The sequence below is a fragment of the Furipterus horrens genome, unplaced genomic scaffold (assembly GCF_987537825.1).
Source record: "Furipterus horrens unplaced genomic scaffold, mFurHor1.1.pri manual_scaffold_3, whole genome shotgun sequence".
NCBI classification, from domain to species: Eukaryota; Metazoa; Chordata; class Mammalia; order Chiroptera; family Furipteridae; genus Furipterus; species Furipterus horrens.
In genome coordinates this window covers 31,096,332-31,115,439 of record NW_028327173.1, presented here as the reverse complement: position 1 = coordinate 31,115,439, position 19,108 = coordinate 31,096,332, and the positions used below count along the sequence as shown (strand labels likewise).

General features: G+C 39.3%; 1 protein-coding gene across 4 annotated transcripts in view; it reads right to left on the bottom strand.

Moving 5' to 3' along the window:
• MAST2 (microtubule associated serine/threonine kinase 2) overlaps positions 1 to 18,680 on the bottom strand; it is a 156,111-nt gene extending 137,431 nt beyond the window's left edge. For all 4 annotated transcript variants that reach the window (XM_090269368.1, XM_090269369.1, XM_090269371.1 and 1 more), the window contains exon 1: positions 18,189 to 18,680. In XM_090269368.1, coding sequence (XP_090125494.1) covers positions 18,189 to 18,368 — 180 coding nt within the window. In that variant the 5' untranslated portion in view covers positions 18,369 to 18,680. The remainder of the gene's footprint in view (positions 1 to 18,188) is intronic.
• Positions 18,681 to 19,108: the final 428 nt, after the last annotated feature.

Genomic DNA, 19,108 nt, shown 5'->3' with positions numbered 1-19,108 from the left:
TAGCATTACAAAATTCTTTCTAGACACTGTTAAAAAGCACTATTACAGCGAGCATGCAAGAAATTACACATAACCTGTATTTATCTGTTGTAGCAGTAGTGCAGTAGTTTACATATCTAACATATACCATGTACATTTCAACTGTTAAATAAAAATTTTTAAAGGTTGAAAACTGCCTTACTACACAATCTCTACATGTTCCTTCCACCTCTAAGAGAGTACTGCTTACTCTTTTAATTCAGAGTGCATAGTTATGGCTATTTTGCCTACTGCCCAGGGAGGTTTTACAGTGTCCTCCTTCTCTTGGCTCAGAACCATCTCCCTCCTCTACATTACCAAAGCAAATCTCAGGCTAATAACTCTATCCATAAAGCTAGTGCTCTGCTTATACTGTATTATGCTATTAAGGAAATGATTTAAAGTACACAAAGGATTCACAGCTGAAAACAGAGGTCTACACATTAAAAACTTGTCTACCAGGCTAAAAACCTAGGTGAAAATTTCTCATTAGTAGTCTAACCCATATTACTGGTAATTAAGTAGATGAAAAAAATTCTATGCTGTGGTAGATTCTCCCAACCTACTCTGCCAAGAGTCACACCCAGGTAACATACTACTCAAAGTTCATTCTCTTAATCCCTATCAAAAAGCCTTTGCTTGATATCCATGTGCAAAAAAAAAAAGAACCTTGACCTATACCTCAATTATATCAAACATAACATATACAACATATATAAAAATTAGCTCTAAATGGGTCATGAATCTAACAATAAAACCTAAAAGTATAAGACTTCAGGAGAAAAAACAAGAGTAAATTTTTGTAACTTTCAATTAGGCAGACTTCTTAGATAAGACACAAAGCACAAGTTTAAAGAGAACAAATTTATAAATTGGACTTCAACAAATTTAAAAACTACTACTCTTCAAAAGATACTGTTAAAAAAGAAAAATCAACTTCCAGTCAAAATGGTGGTGTAGGTTAGGTAAGCATGGCTCACCTCCTCACACAACCACATCAAAATTACAACTAAAATACAGAACAACCATCATTCAGAACTATCAGAAATTGAGCTGAATGGAAGTCCTACAACTATGGAATTAAAGAAGGTACCACATTGAGACGTCAAATGGGCTGGTCCCACACCCACAGCCACACCCACATGTAGCAGATAAAAATTGGGAGAGATATCTCAGGAGCAAGGGGTCCCAGCCCCACACCAGGTACTCCAGCCCAGAGTTCCAGTGCCAGGAAGATAAGTCTCCATAACTTCTGCCTGCAAAAACCAGTGGGGATTGAGGCAGTGTAAGACAGAAACTGCTGGAATACCAGGTGTTCCTCTTAAAGGGATCATGCACAGACTTACTCAGAATCATTGCCTCTGAGCTCCAGCACAGGGGCAGCAGATTGAAAGACATCAGAGACATACAGGGAGAAACTGAACTGTCTGCCAATAGGGCAAGAGCTGGAGTACAACTTCTCCCAGACAGAAGTGCTAGGAGCAGCCATTGTTTCTTTTCTGAGCCCTCCTCCCACAGAGCCCACAGGTGGGTGCCACATCTGAGACTTTGTCAACCTGCCTCACACTGTTGCCCTACCCTGGTAAGTCTTTGAGGCCCTGACCCACCCAAATTTAATGTCACCCATACTGTTTCCAGTGACTTTTCCATACAAATGGCTTGGCCCATGCTTCAGATTTTCCTGAATTCTCTCAAACAAGGAGCCTCTGACTTTCAGAGGACCCAGTACCTCGGGCCCTAGATACAGCACTAGCAGCAGCCAACCCTGGTTCACAACTTGGCCTCTCCTGGGCACCTCCAAGCTCATCAAAAGTAGCAGCCATCTGCAGATTGCTTTGTAACTAATGCTGTGTGACTCCAGACAGAACACAAGCAGGGCTGACCTTGGACATGCCAACAGCAATCAAAGCTGAACTATAAGAGGAGAGTGCACACAGCCCGTACAGTGGACGCATTTTGAGTATCCAGTTAGAGGAATAGGGAAGGCTGTGCCACTGAACCCTACAGGACACCTACTACATTAGACACCTACTATATTAGGCCACTCTACCAAGACTGGGAGACATAGTTAGCTCTACCTCATACTTGAAAACAAACAGAGGGAGGCTGCCAAAATGAGAAGACAAACAAACATGGCTGAAATGAAAGAATAGAATAAAACTCCAGAAAAATAACTAAACAAATGGGGAAAAGCAATCTGTCAGATGCAGAATTCAAAACACTGGTTATAAGGATGCTCAAGGAACTTATGAGGGCTTGAACAGCATAAAAAATATACAATCAGAAACAAAGGCTACACTAATTGAAATAAAGAACAATTTACAGGGAAACAAAAGTAGAATGGATGAAGCCAAGAATCGGATCAGCAATTTAGAACATAAAGGAGCAAAAACCAACCAATCAGAACAGCAAGAAGAAAAAAGAATCCAAAAAAATGAGGATGATGTAAGGAGCCTCTGGAACAACTTCAAGTATGCCAACATTCACATCTTAGCGGTGCCATAGAAGAGAAAGAGCAAGAAATTGGAAACCTATTTGAAAAATGATGAAAGAAAACTTCCCTAACTTGGTGAAGGAAACAGACAAACAAGTACAGAAAGCACAAAGAGTCCCAAAAGAGATTGACCCAGAGGCCCACTCCAAGACAAATCATAATTAAAATGCCAAAGAGAAAATCTTAAAAGCAGCAAAAGAAAATCACTTAGTTACTTACAAGGCAGCCTCCATAAGACTGTCAGCTGATTTCTCAAAAGAAACTTTGCAGGCAAGAAGGGGCTGGCAAGAAATATTCAAAGTGATGAAAAGTAAGGACCTACAACCTAGATTACTCTACCCAGCAAGGCTATCATTTAGAATCAAGACAGGTAAAGAGCTTCCCAAACAAGAAAAAGCTAAAGAAGTTCATCACCACCAAACCAGTATTATATAAAATGTTAAAGGATCTTCTTTAAGAAGAAGAAGATTTAAAATATGAACAATAAGATGGCAATAAATACATATTTATCAACAACTGACTCTAAAAAACAAAAACAAACAAGCAGGCCAGAAAGAGAATCACAGATACAAAGAACATTTGATTGGTTGCCAGATGGGGGAGGTCAGGGGGATTGGTGAAAAAGGTGAAAGTATTAAGAAGTACAAATTAGTAGTTACAGAATAGTTATGGGGATGTAAAGTACAGCATATGGAAAAGAGTACCCAAACAACACATAGGCAGGACCCATGGGCATGGACAATGGTATGGAGACTGCCTGATGGAGTGGGGAGGCTGATAGGAGGGGGACAAAGAGGGAGAACTGTGACAACTGTAACAGCATAAACAATATAATAAAACATAAGAAAGTAAAAGAAACAAAAATCACACATAAAGTATTAACAAAACATCTGAGAAAGGATTGGCATTCAGTATATAGAGAGATCTTTCACAACTTATCACAACTCAATAATAAGAAAAAACACAAGCCAATAAAAAACATGAGCAGAAGACTGAACAGACACTTTCAGAAGAGGCGAATATGACCCAAACCCATGAAACCATCATTATGGAATAAAAATTTAAATCATGAAAAGTAACATCGGCAAAATGGTGGCTCATACAGCTCCAAGCTAACATCTCCCCACAAAAACACTGAAGGAAAAAAAAAGCAGAAACTGTCAAAACTACCTTTATAATAACTTTGGAAAACAGTCAAAGGTTTACAGCAACTAAGAGAATGCTAAATCAAGAAATCAACTTAAGCCCTGACTGGTGTGGCTCAGTGGACTGAGCATAGCCTGCAAATCAAAGGGTCACTGGTATGATTTCCAGTCAGGGCACCTGCCTGGGTTGCGGGCCAGGTCCCTGATTCAGGGCACACAAGAGGGAACCACACACTGATGTTTCTCTCTCTCTCTTTCTCCCTCCCCTCCCCTCTTTCTAAAAATACATAAAACCTTTTGTAAAAAGGAACCAACAGAAGTTCAGGAGAAGAAAATTATAAAATAAAAATTCAGAAGAGGGGTTAAAGACCGATTTGAGCAGGCAAAAACAGAATTAGCATTCTTGAAGACAGGACAATCGCATTATACAGTCTGAAGGGCAGAAGAAAAAGAAAGAAGAAAAGTGAAGAGAATTTAAAGGATGGGGGTGGGTATCTTCAAAAGAAATAATATATAAAATAAGGGAACCCAGAAGAAAAAGAAGAAAGCACATCTGAAGAAATAATGGCCCAAAACTTCCCAAATTTGATGAAAGACATAAATCTACATGTTCAAGAAGCTCGACGAATTTCAAGCTTAAACGAATCCACACTGAGGCTTATTATCATCAAATTGACAAAGCCAATGACAAAGAGAAAATAATAATAGCAGTAAAGAATGCAACTCATCATGTACAGAGGATCCTCAATTAGATTAACAGCCAATTTTCCATCTGAACCAGATACAGATGGAATCCAGAAGAAGGATGACATACATGAAGTGCTGATAGGAAAAGCTGTCAACTTAGGTTTTTAAATTCTTGCCTTACCTGAATAAGCTTCTTCTTAATATTAGATGTGTAGCCATTTGCTCGGTAAGCTAATCATTAAGGCAAATCCTCTAAAATTTAGCTTCACTAAGAGATCTTCCAGATAAAAGTTTTCTATCTCTTTTCATAAATCTTCTGAAGATCAGGGATACTAAACTATAATTTGTTATGTATTATCTCACACAATGTGAAGAGGCTTAATGTTGTTAAGTTTTGTTATATTGGTCTCATTTCTTTATAGTCTCTCACTTAGAAAACCAATGGTATACTTTAGGCCCTTAAATCTCACCATATCTTCTTGACAAATGTTATAAAACTGAGATTTACTTTTAGCACTTTCAACATGGTGGAGGTGACCATATTAAATTAGGGAACATGCATACAATTTAGGAAAAGGTACCTTTAAGGAACAATTAACAAAGTATGCCTGAAATCATTAGATAACATTTTTTTAGTAACTTTTGTGTAAATAGCTGCTTTAAGCAAAAGTTATTATGGTCAATATAACTTACAAGTGTTTAATTTTCTATTTTATTGAGCCTTAAAAATAGCACTTGTGAGTTTGTGATACTTAATGTATGGCAATCATAATATGTACAAAAAATCTCTTGGTAAAAAACTGTAAACTTAGAATCCTATATCCAGTAAAACTGTCCTTCCAAGAATAAGGGAAAAATTAAGATATTCTCAGATAAACAAAAGTTGAGGAAGTCCATTACCACTACAACTGCCCAAAAGGACTCCTTTATATTAAAATAAAGACACAAAGCAAAAACTTGAAACCATATGGACATATGAAGATCTCCAGTAAAGGTAACTGCATGGGAAAATATAAGAGACATTATTTTCGGTTTGTAACTCCACTTTTTATTTCCTATATGATTTAAAAGAAAAATGCACAAAAGTATAATTATAAATCTATGCTATTAGTTGCACAATGTATGAAAATCTAATTTCTGACAATACCATAAAGAGGGTGGTATAAGAGCAGTTTCTGTATGCAATAGAAGCTGGCATAAATTCAAACTAGATTGTTGTAAATTTGGGATCTTACATGTAATCCTAATGGCAATAAAAAAATACATATCTAAAAGGCATACACAAAAGGAAATGAGATAAGATCAAAATAGTTCACTACACCAAAAAGTATCAACTAAACACAAAATATGGCAGTAACAGAGGAAATAAGAGACAAAGAGGGTATAAAACACAAATAAATAATAATAATAACAAATAAACACATAATAAATCAACTAAACACAAAACATGGCAGTAACAGAGGAAATAAGAAACAAAAAGGGTATACAACATACATAATAAATAATAATAAATAAATACACAATAAATAAAAAAAATACTTCAATGAGCAAAGACACATATGCTTGAATCTAATTTGATTCAATAAATCTCAAATAGGGGAAAAATGGGATAACTGTAATAGAAAAGCAATAAAAAAATAAGTCTCAGAAAAGAAATAAAACATATAAAAAAGAACCAAATGGAAATTTAGAACTAAAAATATATATATTAACCAAAAAAAAATTTTTTAATGATCTAACCAAAAGAACGAAGAGGACAGAATAAAGAAAAAGTAAACTAGAAGACAGAAGGCCAGAAATTACCCAATATGAACAGAAAAGAGAAAAAAGACTGAAAACAATAAATAGAGACTCAGAGACCTATGGAACTATAATTAAAGATCTAATGTCTCTTTCATTGACATCCAAAAGGAAAATACAAATAGAGCAAGGCTTAAAAAGTACCAGAGAAAACCCTGGCTGGTGTGACTCAGTGGATTGAGTGTCGGCCTGTGAACCAAGTGTTGCTGGTTCAATTCCCAGTCAGGGCACATAACTAAGTTGCACATCAGGTCCCCAGTTGGGGGCACGAGTGAGAGGCAACCACACAGTGATGTTTCTCTCCCTCTCTTTCTCCTTTCCCTTCTCTCTAAAAATAAACAAATAAATAAATAATTTTTTTTTAAGTACCAGAATAAATAATAGCTGAAAACTTCCCAAATATGTCAAGACATAAATCTACATATTCAAGAAGCTGAGTAAACCCCAAACAGAATAAACACAAAGAAATATGACAGAAAACATAATTAAAATTCTAAAAAATTATACACAAAAGAAAAACACGAAAGCAGCCAGAGAAAAATGACACTCTACCTATAGAAAAAATATTACTTTGAATGATAGCAGATTTTTCATCAGAAACCATGAAGTCCAGAGTGGCACAGTATAATACAAGTGTTGAAAGAAAGGAACTGTCAACCAAAAGCAATATCCAACACAAATAACCCTTAGGAAGAAGGATAACTAAAAGAATTTGTCAACAGAAGACCTATACTAAAAGAATGGCTAAAGGAAATTCTCTACACAGAAAGGAAATGATACAAGAAGAAACTTCAGGAAATAGGGAAAGGAGAAAACACAGTAAGCAAAAATGCAGATAAATATATTAGACTACCCTTCTGTAACATACTATTTTTAAAGATCACTTAAGAGGGATATTCTGATAAAATCTGAATGGAGCTCTAAATGGTAATATTATAAAAGACTTGGATCAAGCAATAGAAATATCATATCAAGGAGATGTTAATGAGATTTGGAGTGAGAACTGCCATATACTCTAAGAACTGATTTAGTTTATGTTGTAAGGATATGGGTTTACTGATTTTTATAATCATGTCTAATGTGTTTTTCAAATAGTATACCATTTATTTATAATTTTGTCATATCTCTCCCCATAATCCGTCTGGCAAAAGCCCCATTTGTCTTCGGAAGTCCAGCTCAGATGTAACCTCCTTCAGGAATCTTTCATAAACTTCAACAGAGAGACCGTCTCTGCCTTTGATACTTTTATAAGCGATGTACCTTTCAGCATAGGAAATGGAGTAGCCAAAGAACTCATATGCATGACCCATGAACATGAAACAATGGTAGCGGGATTACCTGAGGGAGTGGGGGGTGCTGGGTGGAGGGGGAGCAAAGGGGAAAAATCAGGACAACTAATAGCATAATCAATAAAATATAATTTTTTTAAAAAGATGTACTTTCCTATTGCACTTGTCATATTGTATTTTTATTGTTTCTCCTTTTAAACTATGAGCTTCTTAGTTTAAAAAAATTAATTAAGATGTTTATGCTACAAAACATGAATCAGAATTAGATAAACTCACTAATGAGGTGAGAGCTTAGGAAGAAATTATAAATAGAAGAAATTAAAACTGAGAATAATGGCCCAGGGGGATTGGGTGAAAAGGTGAAAGGATTAAGAAGTACAAATTGGTAGTTACGAAATAGTCACCGGGAAGTAAAATACATTATAGGGAATACAGCCAATAATTCTGTAATGACTGTGTATGGTGTCAGGTGGGTACTGGAAGTATTGGAGATGGGGGAACACTTTGTAAAGTATATGATTGTCTAACCACTATGCTGTACACCTGAAACTAATACAAAATAATATTGAATGTAAACTGTAATTGAAAAATAAAATTTAAAGAAAAGTAAGAAGAACTGGCCTGAAAAAGTCCACACCCCTCTTCAAAGAGAAGTGAGGCTCTGATTGGACTAGACTCATTTGACTGGGCCAAAGTCTCAGGAACTAAAAGCTGAAGCACAGAAAGACAACTGAATAGTCACATGCAAAAGAATAAAGGTCACCTCACATCATATGCAAAAAATTAGCTCAAAATGGATCAAAAACATAAATATAAGAGCTAAAACCATATAACTCTTACAAGAAAACAATGGAGTATATCTTCATGACCTTGGATTTGGCAATGATTTCACAAGCAACAAAGAAAATAACAAAGTATGCTTCACCAAAATTAATAACCTTTGTGTATCAAAGGACACTAGTAAAAAAATGAAAGACAATCCACCAAATGGGAGAAAATATCTGCAAATGATATATCTGATAAGAGTATGGTATCCAGAATAAATATAAAAGTCTCACAACTCAACAAATAACCCAGTTTAAAAATAAAGAACTTAAATAGTCATTTTTAAGACAATATATAAACAGTCGACAAGCACATTAAAAGATGCTCAACACCATTACCCTGTAGGGAAATGCAAATACTCACCTACTAGGATGGCTATAATTTTTTTTTTTAATGGAAAATAACAAGCGTTAGCAAGGTCATGGAAAAACTGGAACCTTCATACATTGCTTGTGGGAGTGTTAAAATGGTAGTCACTGTGGAAAAGTTTGGCAGTTCCTAAAAAACTTATAACATAGAATTACCATATGATCCAGCAATTCCACACACGCAGGTGCACACACACACACATATATATACACAAATATATATGAATATATACAAGATCTGTCCGGAAAAAGCCCAGCCATTGTTAATATAATAGGAACAGTTTGTGTGACATCAATGTAACCTAGCAGCCAAGGCAAATGGACCAGAATGCGCATGTGTGAACATGACAACTTCACTGTACTAGTCAGTGGGAGTGGTAGACACCATTGAGTGAGCATGTGTCCTGTGTGGCCATCACATTCAAAATGACTGAGAGAGAAAAGCAACAAATATGCATCAAATTTTGCATTAAGCTTGAACATTCTTATGCAGAAACTATTTGGATGATTCAGAAGGCCGCAGCTGTGGGCAGCTGGTGATTGGCAGCTTCATAGCAACAATGCACACGCTCATGCATCACGTCTCCTGCAGAGGTTTTTTGGTGAAACATCAAATAATCCAGGTGACTCAGCACCCTACAGCCCAGATTTGATGTCCTGAGACTTCTGGCTTTTCCCAAAACTAAAATCACCTTTGAAAGGAAAGAGATTTTAGACCATTGATGAGATTCAGGAAAATACAACAGGGCAGTTGACAATTAGGAGAACTGTGTGAGGTCCCAAGGTGCCTAGTTTGAACAGAACTGAGGCGTCATTGTCCTGTGTACAATGTTTCTTGTATCTTTTAACTTCTTCAATAAATGTCTCTATTTTTCATATTACATGGCTGGATAACTTCTGAACAGACCATACACACACAAAAAAAAAAAAAAAAGAAAGAAAGAAAAACAGATGTTCAAATGAAAACTTGCATACTAGCAGCATTATCTCAATCACCAAAAAGATAGAAACAACCCAAATGCCCATCAACTAATGAATGGATAAACGAAATGTGGATCCATGCAACAGTATATTACTCAGCCATAAAAAGAAATGAAGTACTAATACATGCTACAATGTGGGTAACTGTACGCTAAAACAGTATGCTAAGTGAAAGATGCCAGACATAAAAAGCCACACATTGTATGAATCCATTTATATGAAAATGGACTGTCCAGAGTCCATTGCAATAGAAAACAAATGAGTGGTTGCCAGGAACTAGTAGAAAGAAGAAACGGGGTTCCTTCTGGGGTGAAGTGAAAGTTCTGAAACTAGATAGTGGTGACTGTTGCACATCTGAAGTACTAAATGTCACTAATTGTAACGTTTTATGTTAATTGTATTTTACTGTATTTTAAAAGTCAAAGCACATGTGGAGGTGGGCTTGCTAGAGCCACACTTCCTTCCAGGAGACTATCAAATTGAAAAGAGCTGAGACCCAGTCACCTTTCTCACTGGCATCTCTTTGACTTCCTTCTGGCTTTTTTCCTCTTCCACATGGCTGAACTGATAACGTGGAAAAGACCTAACGAGAGCTCTCACTAGCCACCAAGACCTCAAGGAGTGTGGTGATTGCCAGAGACTAGCTCTGCAGGCAGAGGAAAACAAGCTTTTCCAGATATAGATGTTATTGGGAAAAGGCCTTTCCTTACTTGCATTCAAAATGGTTATTACCCAAAACTCTGTGGGCCTACACGGAATGAAAGGAGACTATGGTAACAAGTTGCCTATACCCAAAATAAGAAGATTTCTACATAGTTCTAGATTAGGGCTATATTAGGGTTTGAGCAGTGTGGTAGGGTCCAGCTAGATATTGACCAAACATGATTCGCCTTCCTCCTGGGCACAAACTAGATTGTATTTCCCAGCCCTGTAGCAGTTAGGTATGACCCCGGATTCATTTGGGGTAATGGAATATGGGGGAAGTGATTAAGCCATTTCCAGACCTGGCCCAGAAAAACCTCCCACAAAATCCCCCACTTGCCTCGGGTGACCTTCGAAGCATGTGCAGAAAATACAACAGCCTCCATCAGTCTGGGCTATTTTGAATGTATCTGTTACAGCAACTAGTGTTCTTTAATATAAAAGACTACTGACATTCAAGCTAGGAATAAAATGTCCCTTTCTCTTACTGGTCAAAGGCAGGACCCAAATGTTCCTGAGTCACCTGAACAAAATCATTTTGGTATTACACCTCTGAAATAACTTAAGGAATTTTTTAAATACTATTTCTAAACTGTTTTTAAAAACATTTCTGAAGGCCTCAAATAGTCATGAAAACTAGAATACCTAACATTATTCTGTTACTTCTGCTTTGCTGAAATATTGGCACAGAAATTATTTGTTAATCTCCAACAAATTAAGGGTTAAAGGATTTGTGCATCTGCTATTCAGGTTCACTGGTAGGAAGTACTACTACATTAAAGTTGGTACAACTAAAATATCACAGAATTTTAAAATGTGGTCTCCTGGACAGAGTTTGTTTTTGTTTTTTTTTAAGACTTTATTTATTTACTTTTACAGAGAGAGGAAGGGGAGGGAGACAGAGAGGGAGAGAAACATCAATGTGAGAAAGAAGTATATATCATTTGCCTCTCAAGCATCCTCAACTGGGGACCTGGCCTGCAACCCAGGCATGGGCCCTGACCAGGAATCGAAACCATGACCTTTCAGTTCGCAGGCCAGCACTCAAACCACTGAGCCACACCAGCCAGGGTCTGAGTTTGTTCTTAATTACCATACATTCTAAAACCTAGGGAAACTATACTATCCTCTAAGCAAGTTACTTAATAAAGAAATCCATAAATGTTTCCCCAAAGTGAAAAATGCATATTTAAAAAAGCCTCCTTTTCAAGCTAAACAGAGTAAAAGAACAGTTCAGTAATACCGACAAACCAAAGATCAAGGTATATCTTTTTCTATTATATTTCTTTCTAAAAGCAGATGAGAACACTAAAAAAGATGAACTCTATTTTCACAATTCTGTGCATGTACACTTAAGATATACCCAGTAATTATAATTAACAATTACTGAGCACTTGTTTTACATAGATTAATTTATTAAATCCTCACAATAACCCTATGAAATAGCTAATAATATTATCTGTTATATATACATGGAATAATTGAGGCTTAGAAAACTTAAGCAACTTGTCTCAAGTCACAGAGTTGGAATTTGAAATCACAGAATAACTCAATCACTATACATTCACTCAGAAGTATATATTTAGAACTTTCTATATACAATTCTAGAAACTGAAGATATAGCAGTGAGGAAAACAAACCCAAATTCCTCTCCTCATGAAACATATATTCTAATGTGGAACAATGACAATAAACAACAAATATGTGATGCTAACAGGTGAATAAAAAGAAAGAGAATAACTAAGAGTGTTACTTTAAAAAGCCTGGTCAAGCCCTGACTGGTGTGGCTCAGTGGGTTGGGCATTGTCACACAAACCAAAAGGTTGCCAGTTCAATTCCCGGTCACGGCACATGCCTGGGTCGTGAGGTCAGGTTCCCTGTTGGGGGCATGCAAGAGGCAACCAATCTGTTTCTCTTATACCTTGATAGTTCTCTCCCTCTCATTCTCCCTCCCATCCCCTTTCTCTAAAAAGAAAGAAAGAAATATTAAAGAAAACAAAAAAAAAGCCTGGTCAAGGAAGGCCTCTTTGAGGACGTGATATCTAAACAGACCTAAATAAAATGAGGAAGCCAGCCACATATATATATCAACTGTCTAGAAAAAGTCCAGTCATTGTTAATACAACAAGAATGGTTTGTGGGCACTGATGTAATCTGGCAGCCAAGGACAGGGGACTAGAATGTGCACGTGTGAACAATGATGACTTCACTGTGCTAGTCAGTGGGGGTAGTAGATGCCATTGAGTGAGCATGTGTACTGTGTGGCTGTCGCATTCAAAATGACTGAGTGAGTAGAACAACAAATCCACACCAAATTTTGTATTAAGCCTGAACATTCCTCTGCAGAAACTATTTGGATGATTCAGAGGGCCACAGCTATGGGCAACTGGTGATTGGCAGCTTCATCGCGACAATGCACCTGCTCATGAATCACGTCTCATGTAGTTTTTGGTGAAACGTTAAATCATCCCCATGACTCAGCCCCCCTACAGCCCACATTTGGCGCCCTGAGACTTCTGCCTTTTCCCAAAACTAAAATCATCTTTGAAAGGGAAGTTTTCAGACCATCAATGAGACTCAGGAAAATCGACAGGGTAGCTGATGGCAACCGAGAGAATTGTGTGAAGTCCTAAGGTGCCTACTTTGAAAGGGACTGAGGTGTAATTGTCCTGTGTACAATGTTTCTTGTATCTTTTATCTTCTTCAATAAATGTCTCTATTTTTCATAGTATATGGCTGGATGCCTTCTGGACAGATCTCATATATCTGGAAAAAGAACATCTTAGGTAGTGAATACTAAGTATGGAAGTCCTCAAATAATTCTTTAAATGTCCTCAAGCGGGAGTCTACTTAATATATTTGGGGACTATCAAGGCAGCCAGTGTGACTACAGCTCAATGAACGAGAACAGTAGAACGAAATGAGGTTTAAGAAGGCCAAAAGACAGATCTAAACTTTGATGAAAAGCCACTGTAGGGTTTTCAGTAAGGGGTGATAAACTCTGATTTAAGCTTTGACAGGGTAATACTGACTATTCTCACTGTGTGCAAAATATCATGGGGAAGGGGAATGACAGGGTGGGATAATGGGAGGTGGGGTGGGTTTGGGGTGAGGAACCACAATAAAACCTGGAGACTTTTACAATAATCCAGATAAGAGATTATAGAGGCTAAGATCAGTGTAATGATGGGGCTAGGGGCGAAAGTCTCATGTAATCTGAATGAGCACCAACCAGACCTGATGGGCTAAATGTGGAATATGAGACAAAGGAAACAATCAAAGAAAACATCCAAGTTTTGGTCCAAAGTCTGAGTAAGGCATGGTAGTACCATTTATTGACATGGGAAAGACTGGGGGAGAAGCAGACTAGGAAGAAAAAATCAGGAGTTCAGTTTTGGACAAGGTAAATTTGAAAGGTCTGTTAGCTATCCAAATAGAAATGCTACACAGATACTAAAAATAGGAGTCTAGAGCTCAGATTGTAGGGAGAGCAGGAATGAAAGCAGAGAAGTGAGAAAACCATTAAAAAATTCAGTCAAGATGATATTAACTTAGACAGGATGGTAGCAACAGAGGTGGTGAGAAACGGTTGGATTCTGGATATATTTTGAAAGAAGAGCCCTGATCAGTGTGCCTCAGTTGGCTGGGCATCCTCCTGCAAAGCAAAAGGTCACCGCTTCAAATCCCAGTCAGGGCACATGCCTAGGGTGTGGGTTCCTTCCCCAGCCGGGATGTGTAAGAGTGCCAAGCAATTGATGTTTCTCTTTCACAGAGATGTTTCTCTCCCTCTCTTTCCCCCTCCCTTCCCCTCTTTCTAAAAATAAATAAAATATTTTAAAAATTAAAAAAATAAAAAGACTAAAAGCAGAGAAATGCAATTAAAGTATTACAACAACTAAGACAAAAGTTTATAAGTGCTGAATTAAGGTGATGACCGTGAGAATAAAGATTTGAGAAATGTCATGAAGGCAGAATCAGCAGAACCTGAATAAGGAGATTAAAGAAGGAGAACTGAAAGACCATGGATACAGTTTCAAATTTGATGAGAAAGAAAGAAAGAGAGAGGAAGAAAGAAAGGCAGGAAAGACAAGGCACAGGGAGAAGCACATTTTAAAGGAGAAATAATAAATTCTATTTGAATGATACAGTAAGCCACTGACCTTCTAGAGATCCAAGTCCCGCATCCTGTTCTGACCTTACAGTATTCCCTCACTTATCGCGGGTATTACGTTCTAGACCCCCCTGCGATAGGTGAAAATCCACGAAGTAGGAACCTTACATTTATTTTAGTATTTACATATATTTTAAGGTTTTATATATCCTTCCCACACACTTATAAACCATTCCCAGTCCCTTATTAACCTTTCCAACTCCCTTATTAACCTTTTCCACACTTTTGTAAACACTACTTATGTTCTTAAACATATTCTACACTCTTAAACCTACGTAATTTTAACAACATACGTATACAGTACCACAAAATCCCACAATATAGCAAAAAATCCACGATAAATAATTAAATATAATAGTTATTTTTAAAAATCCCACGATACAGTGAGGCCACAATAAGTGAACCACAATATAGAGAAGGACTACTGTACTCCTAAATATCAGCATAGTATCATATAAAGTATAACAAGCATTACTCTATGTCATGATAAATGGAGAACAAAGTCATTTGTGAGAGGTGGATGTTTATTGATCAGCTAGACTCCTACTCCCTGAATGAATGAAATCCATCCAGCCTCTAACACACACAACTGAAATTTTTACCTTTTCAAAATCAAATAATTACAAGTTACGAACTTTCAAGGACACTACCAAATTATAAGAATCACAAATGTTAAGATCACAAATGCTGAAACTCCATGATGGAAACACTGAGCACAGAAATGGCAATGTACAGGTAAGGGAAAAGGTCAGGCCTAGAGACTCAGCTCACTCCACGGGAAGGTTCTGTGACACAATGCCATGAATGAAGAGGGCCAGAGACCCTTGTTCCACATCCTAAGCACTTGCCACAAATAGGGAAGCCCCTAAAAAAAAAAAAAAAAAAAAAAAAAAAGTCGTCGTCGGCAGCCGTCCGTCTCGAGAGACAATGGTGTAGCTTCTTAAGAGTCTATCTGCACTGCCGAGAATGGTTGTGCAGTCCGACTCGGGAGTGACACGGTATCTGTCTCCTCCCGTGTTGAATCGACGTCTTGCGATGACGCTGGAGTGTCCTCTCCAGTGAAGCTGAAGCTACAGAGCCTGGGCGGGGTGATATGGAGGGTCTGCTGTTGCCCATGCAGCAGACCCCCCCTCTCTTCGCAGCTGAAGGATCCAAGGGAAAGACGGAGTCAATACAGCTTGGCTTCAGGTGCGCCGCAGGAGTTGCCGGTGTTGACTACAACGTCAAACCGCCTTAGGGACTCCGGCTCTGGATTTTCTGTCGGGGTTTACTCCCCTAGCCTTTCCCCTGAAGAGGTATGCCGCAAGGCAGCGGAGGTTTTTTGGAGTCAGAGTTTTCCTTCTCTGATGTACCCTGACTGGAAGGTCGAACCAGCGACACTTAGCTCGCAGGCCGACGCTCAATCCACTGAGCCAAAAAAAAAAAAAAAAGTACAATTAATGAAAGAGCTAAGGACAAAGGACGTATCCACAGGGAACACTTAGGAAACAGGAAAACAAAAAAGACACAGGAAGCAGTAAGATAAATAGAATTGGAATGGACATTGTGACAAAAGAAAATATCAAGAAGGAACACATGGTCAATACTGACAAATAGTTCACAGAGATCAGGGAGGATGAGGACTAGGAGATTTAATAATTTAAAGGTCCCTGGAACTGCTATGTATCTCTCTGTGGAATTCTTTCACAATGAAAACTCTTCACAAGTAGCCATGCATTGTTTTTTAATTTGAAAAGACATTTTAGTATCCATCATGATACATGCACATAATAGAAAACTATACAGTAATGAAAAAGAACCAACTATTTCCATAAGCAACAACATAGATCTCACAAACACAATCTGAATAAAAGAATCCAGTCACAAAAGAGTACAAACTGTATGATTTCGTTTATATGAAGCTCAAGAAGAGGCAAAACTAAACCACAGTGATGGAGGTTGGGAAAGTGGTTACCTTTGCAGAAGGGTTCTAGGGTACTGAAAATATTCTATATTTTGATCTAAGTAATGGTCACATGAGTATATTCATCTTGTAAAAATTCATTGGGTAAATGAACCTTTGATTTGTATTTGTCACACTTCAATAAAAAAGTAAATAAACAAACATATAAAGTTATCGGTGACCTTGAAAACATAAGTTTTAGGAGTGTTTAAGTGTAATAGGAGAAATGTATACAAGGTTAGGAAGCTGACTCATTTTTCAAGAAGGTTGCTGGTGAAGCAAAGAAGAGATAACAAAGTAGCTTAGGCAGGTTACACAATTCAGGGAAATTGTGTTGTTTTGTTTTTATTTAAGGTTTGAGACAAAGAGAAAATAACACACATAACAAGGGCAAATGAAATGGAATGAAATCAAGAGCATAAGTGGAGGGATTAGCCTCAGAGAGGGTGATGAATACTTCTCTGAGATTGAAGCAAAGGATGAGTGAACACAGAAACCCTGATATAGAGAAGAGAAAATCAAGTAATCTTGAACTCTTTAGTGAAGCATGCAATTAAGTCAACTGAACTAGATAAACTGAGTAAGGAAAGAATACTTTTTTAAAGTTTTAAATAGGTACTGCAGAAAATATAAAAGGCAAAGATGAAGGGAAAAATGACAGCAATAGGACAATGCTCACTGGCCTGAAAGCAAGGGCAAAGAGAGCCGATAGTGCAGTCTATTCAGGGCTGGGGGAAGAACAAAAGGAGCAAAATTCCAAGTGCTAGCCTGTGCATCACTGACACTGTTGTATGGAATGGTGTCTAAGAAAACTACTTATTTAACTCATGGGAAAGAGGCAGGAAACCTAACAGAAGTGTTGAGAGTTTCAAAGATGAAGTCACCAGGGTCTAGAGTGCAAAAGGAAAGCTGTCACTAGAGTTCATTACAGAACATTTTCCTGCAAATCCCACAAGATCAAAGACCACATATTCTCCTTTCACTGGACAGCTACTAGTGACAACTTCTCCTCCCCAATAAAACTGACCTTTAACCACTACTTCTAACTACACCTACACTTGATTAATAAATTATAAACACACCCTGTCCATTCAGAAACTCCATGAATCAAGATGTTTTCAGTGGAAAACTCTCGGAAGACAGAACCTGTATCTATGAATTCCCTGTTCATAGCATTGGGCTTGGGATTGCACAGATGCAGGTGTTTTAAGAAGTGCTTTCTCGTGAAATAGATCGTTACTGAGAACTTTTTAAAAGATTCTGAACACACTCCTACAAGACTATAATTATGGCCAAGTCAGAGAATGCTTAGGAATAACATCCGTTTTTATAACTGTCAAAACAACTTCTAGGAAATAGGATAACATTGACTAAATAATGAGTTTCCCTACCTTACAATGTTTACCCCTACAGGTAACTCCTCAATACCCTTTTTACTAAACCTGTTCTTTGCAGCGCATTTACTCCCAGTCCATATTCAGCGTCCCCTTTTCCCATCCAGATCTCCCGACTACAAACGCCCATAGGACCATGTTTTCATCCCTCTACTCCCCCATTTCCCATTCAACCCCAGCCCATCAGTTCCATTTCTCCACTCCCCACTTTTGTGCCTCTGCAGACCTCCCGTTCCTCCTGCGGAACTACTCAGTCCCCACCCCTCAAATGTCCTACCATGTCTTCCCGCCTGAGATACCCCTCCCCCACCGCTTCCATTCATGCACCCCCCCCCCTCCATCTTCTCCCTCCCGAACCCCTGCCCGCCTTACCTGCTCCTTGACCTCAGGCCCCGCGGGCCCGGTCCGCTCCTCCAGTCGCTGCCTCCCGGACGGCGCTCGCCGGCGCGGGGGCAGGGGCTGGGACAGCTCGGCCGCCCGCTGAACCCCATCCTCCCCGCGGGCGGCCGGCGGCGGCGGCTGAGGTCGGTCGCGGCAGCGACTCCGCTTCATATCTGCTGCTGGGCTCCGTGGGCGTCAGCGCCACGACTCTCCGGGCCCCGCGCTGCACCGGGCCGCAGCGCTGCCGCGCCAACCACCGCCTGCAGCCACCATGGCCCGGCGGGAACCCTAAGCCACCGACCCCAGCTCGCAGCTCCTCCGCGCCTTCTGGGGCCTCAAGCGCCGCGGCCTTTTCGGCGCTCCTCAAGGAGGAGGAAGCATCGCCGCCGCCTCTCGTTTTCTTCCACTTGGCACGCGCTTGACCGGCCACCCGCCGCGGACTCCGCGGGCTCTATAGCCAGCCGCCCGCCTGCCAGCCTTCGCCCGGGCCCCGCCCCCCACCCCTCCCCTGGCGCGCGCGCACGGGGAGCCCGCCCGCCACCTCCAGCCGCGCGCGGTATCTCGCGCACGCCTCTGCGAACGGTCGCGAGAGACCCGCCCGTGGCCCCTGTGTGTAGTGGGGAGAGCGGAAGGGGGCGGGGCTCCCGGGGCTCCCGGGGCTCCCGACGCTCGGCTGCGGCTGCAGGCGCTCATTGATTCTTTCATTCACCCATTCATGAAAATGTGTGCTTGGCCAACGTAAGTTCGAGTAGGGACCCAAAAATGAGTTAGAACTGATCACTGTCTTCAAGGAACTATGGGCAGAGGGACCAAGAGCAGAAAGGAGTCAAAATATACAACGAATTGATAAAATACTAATGTGTGCCTTTTTATTGAGCGCTTGCCACTGTCACCTAATCGTCACATCACAC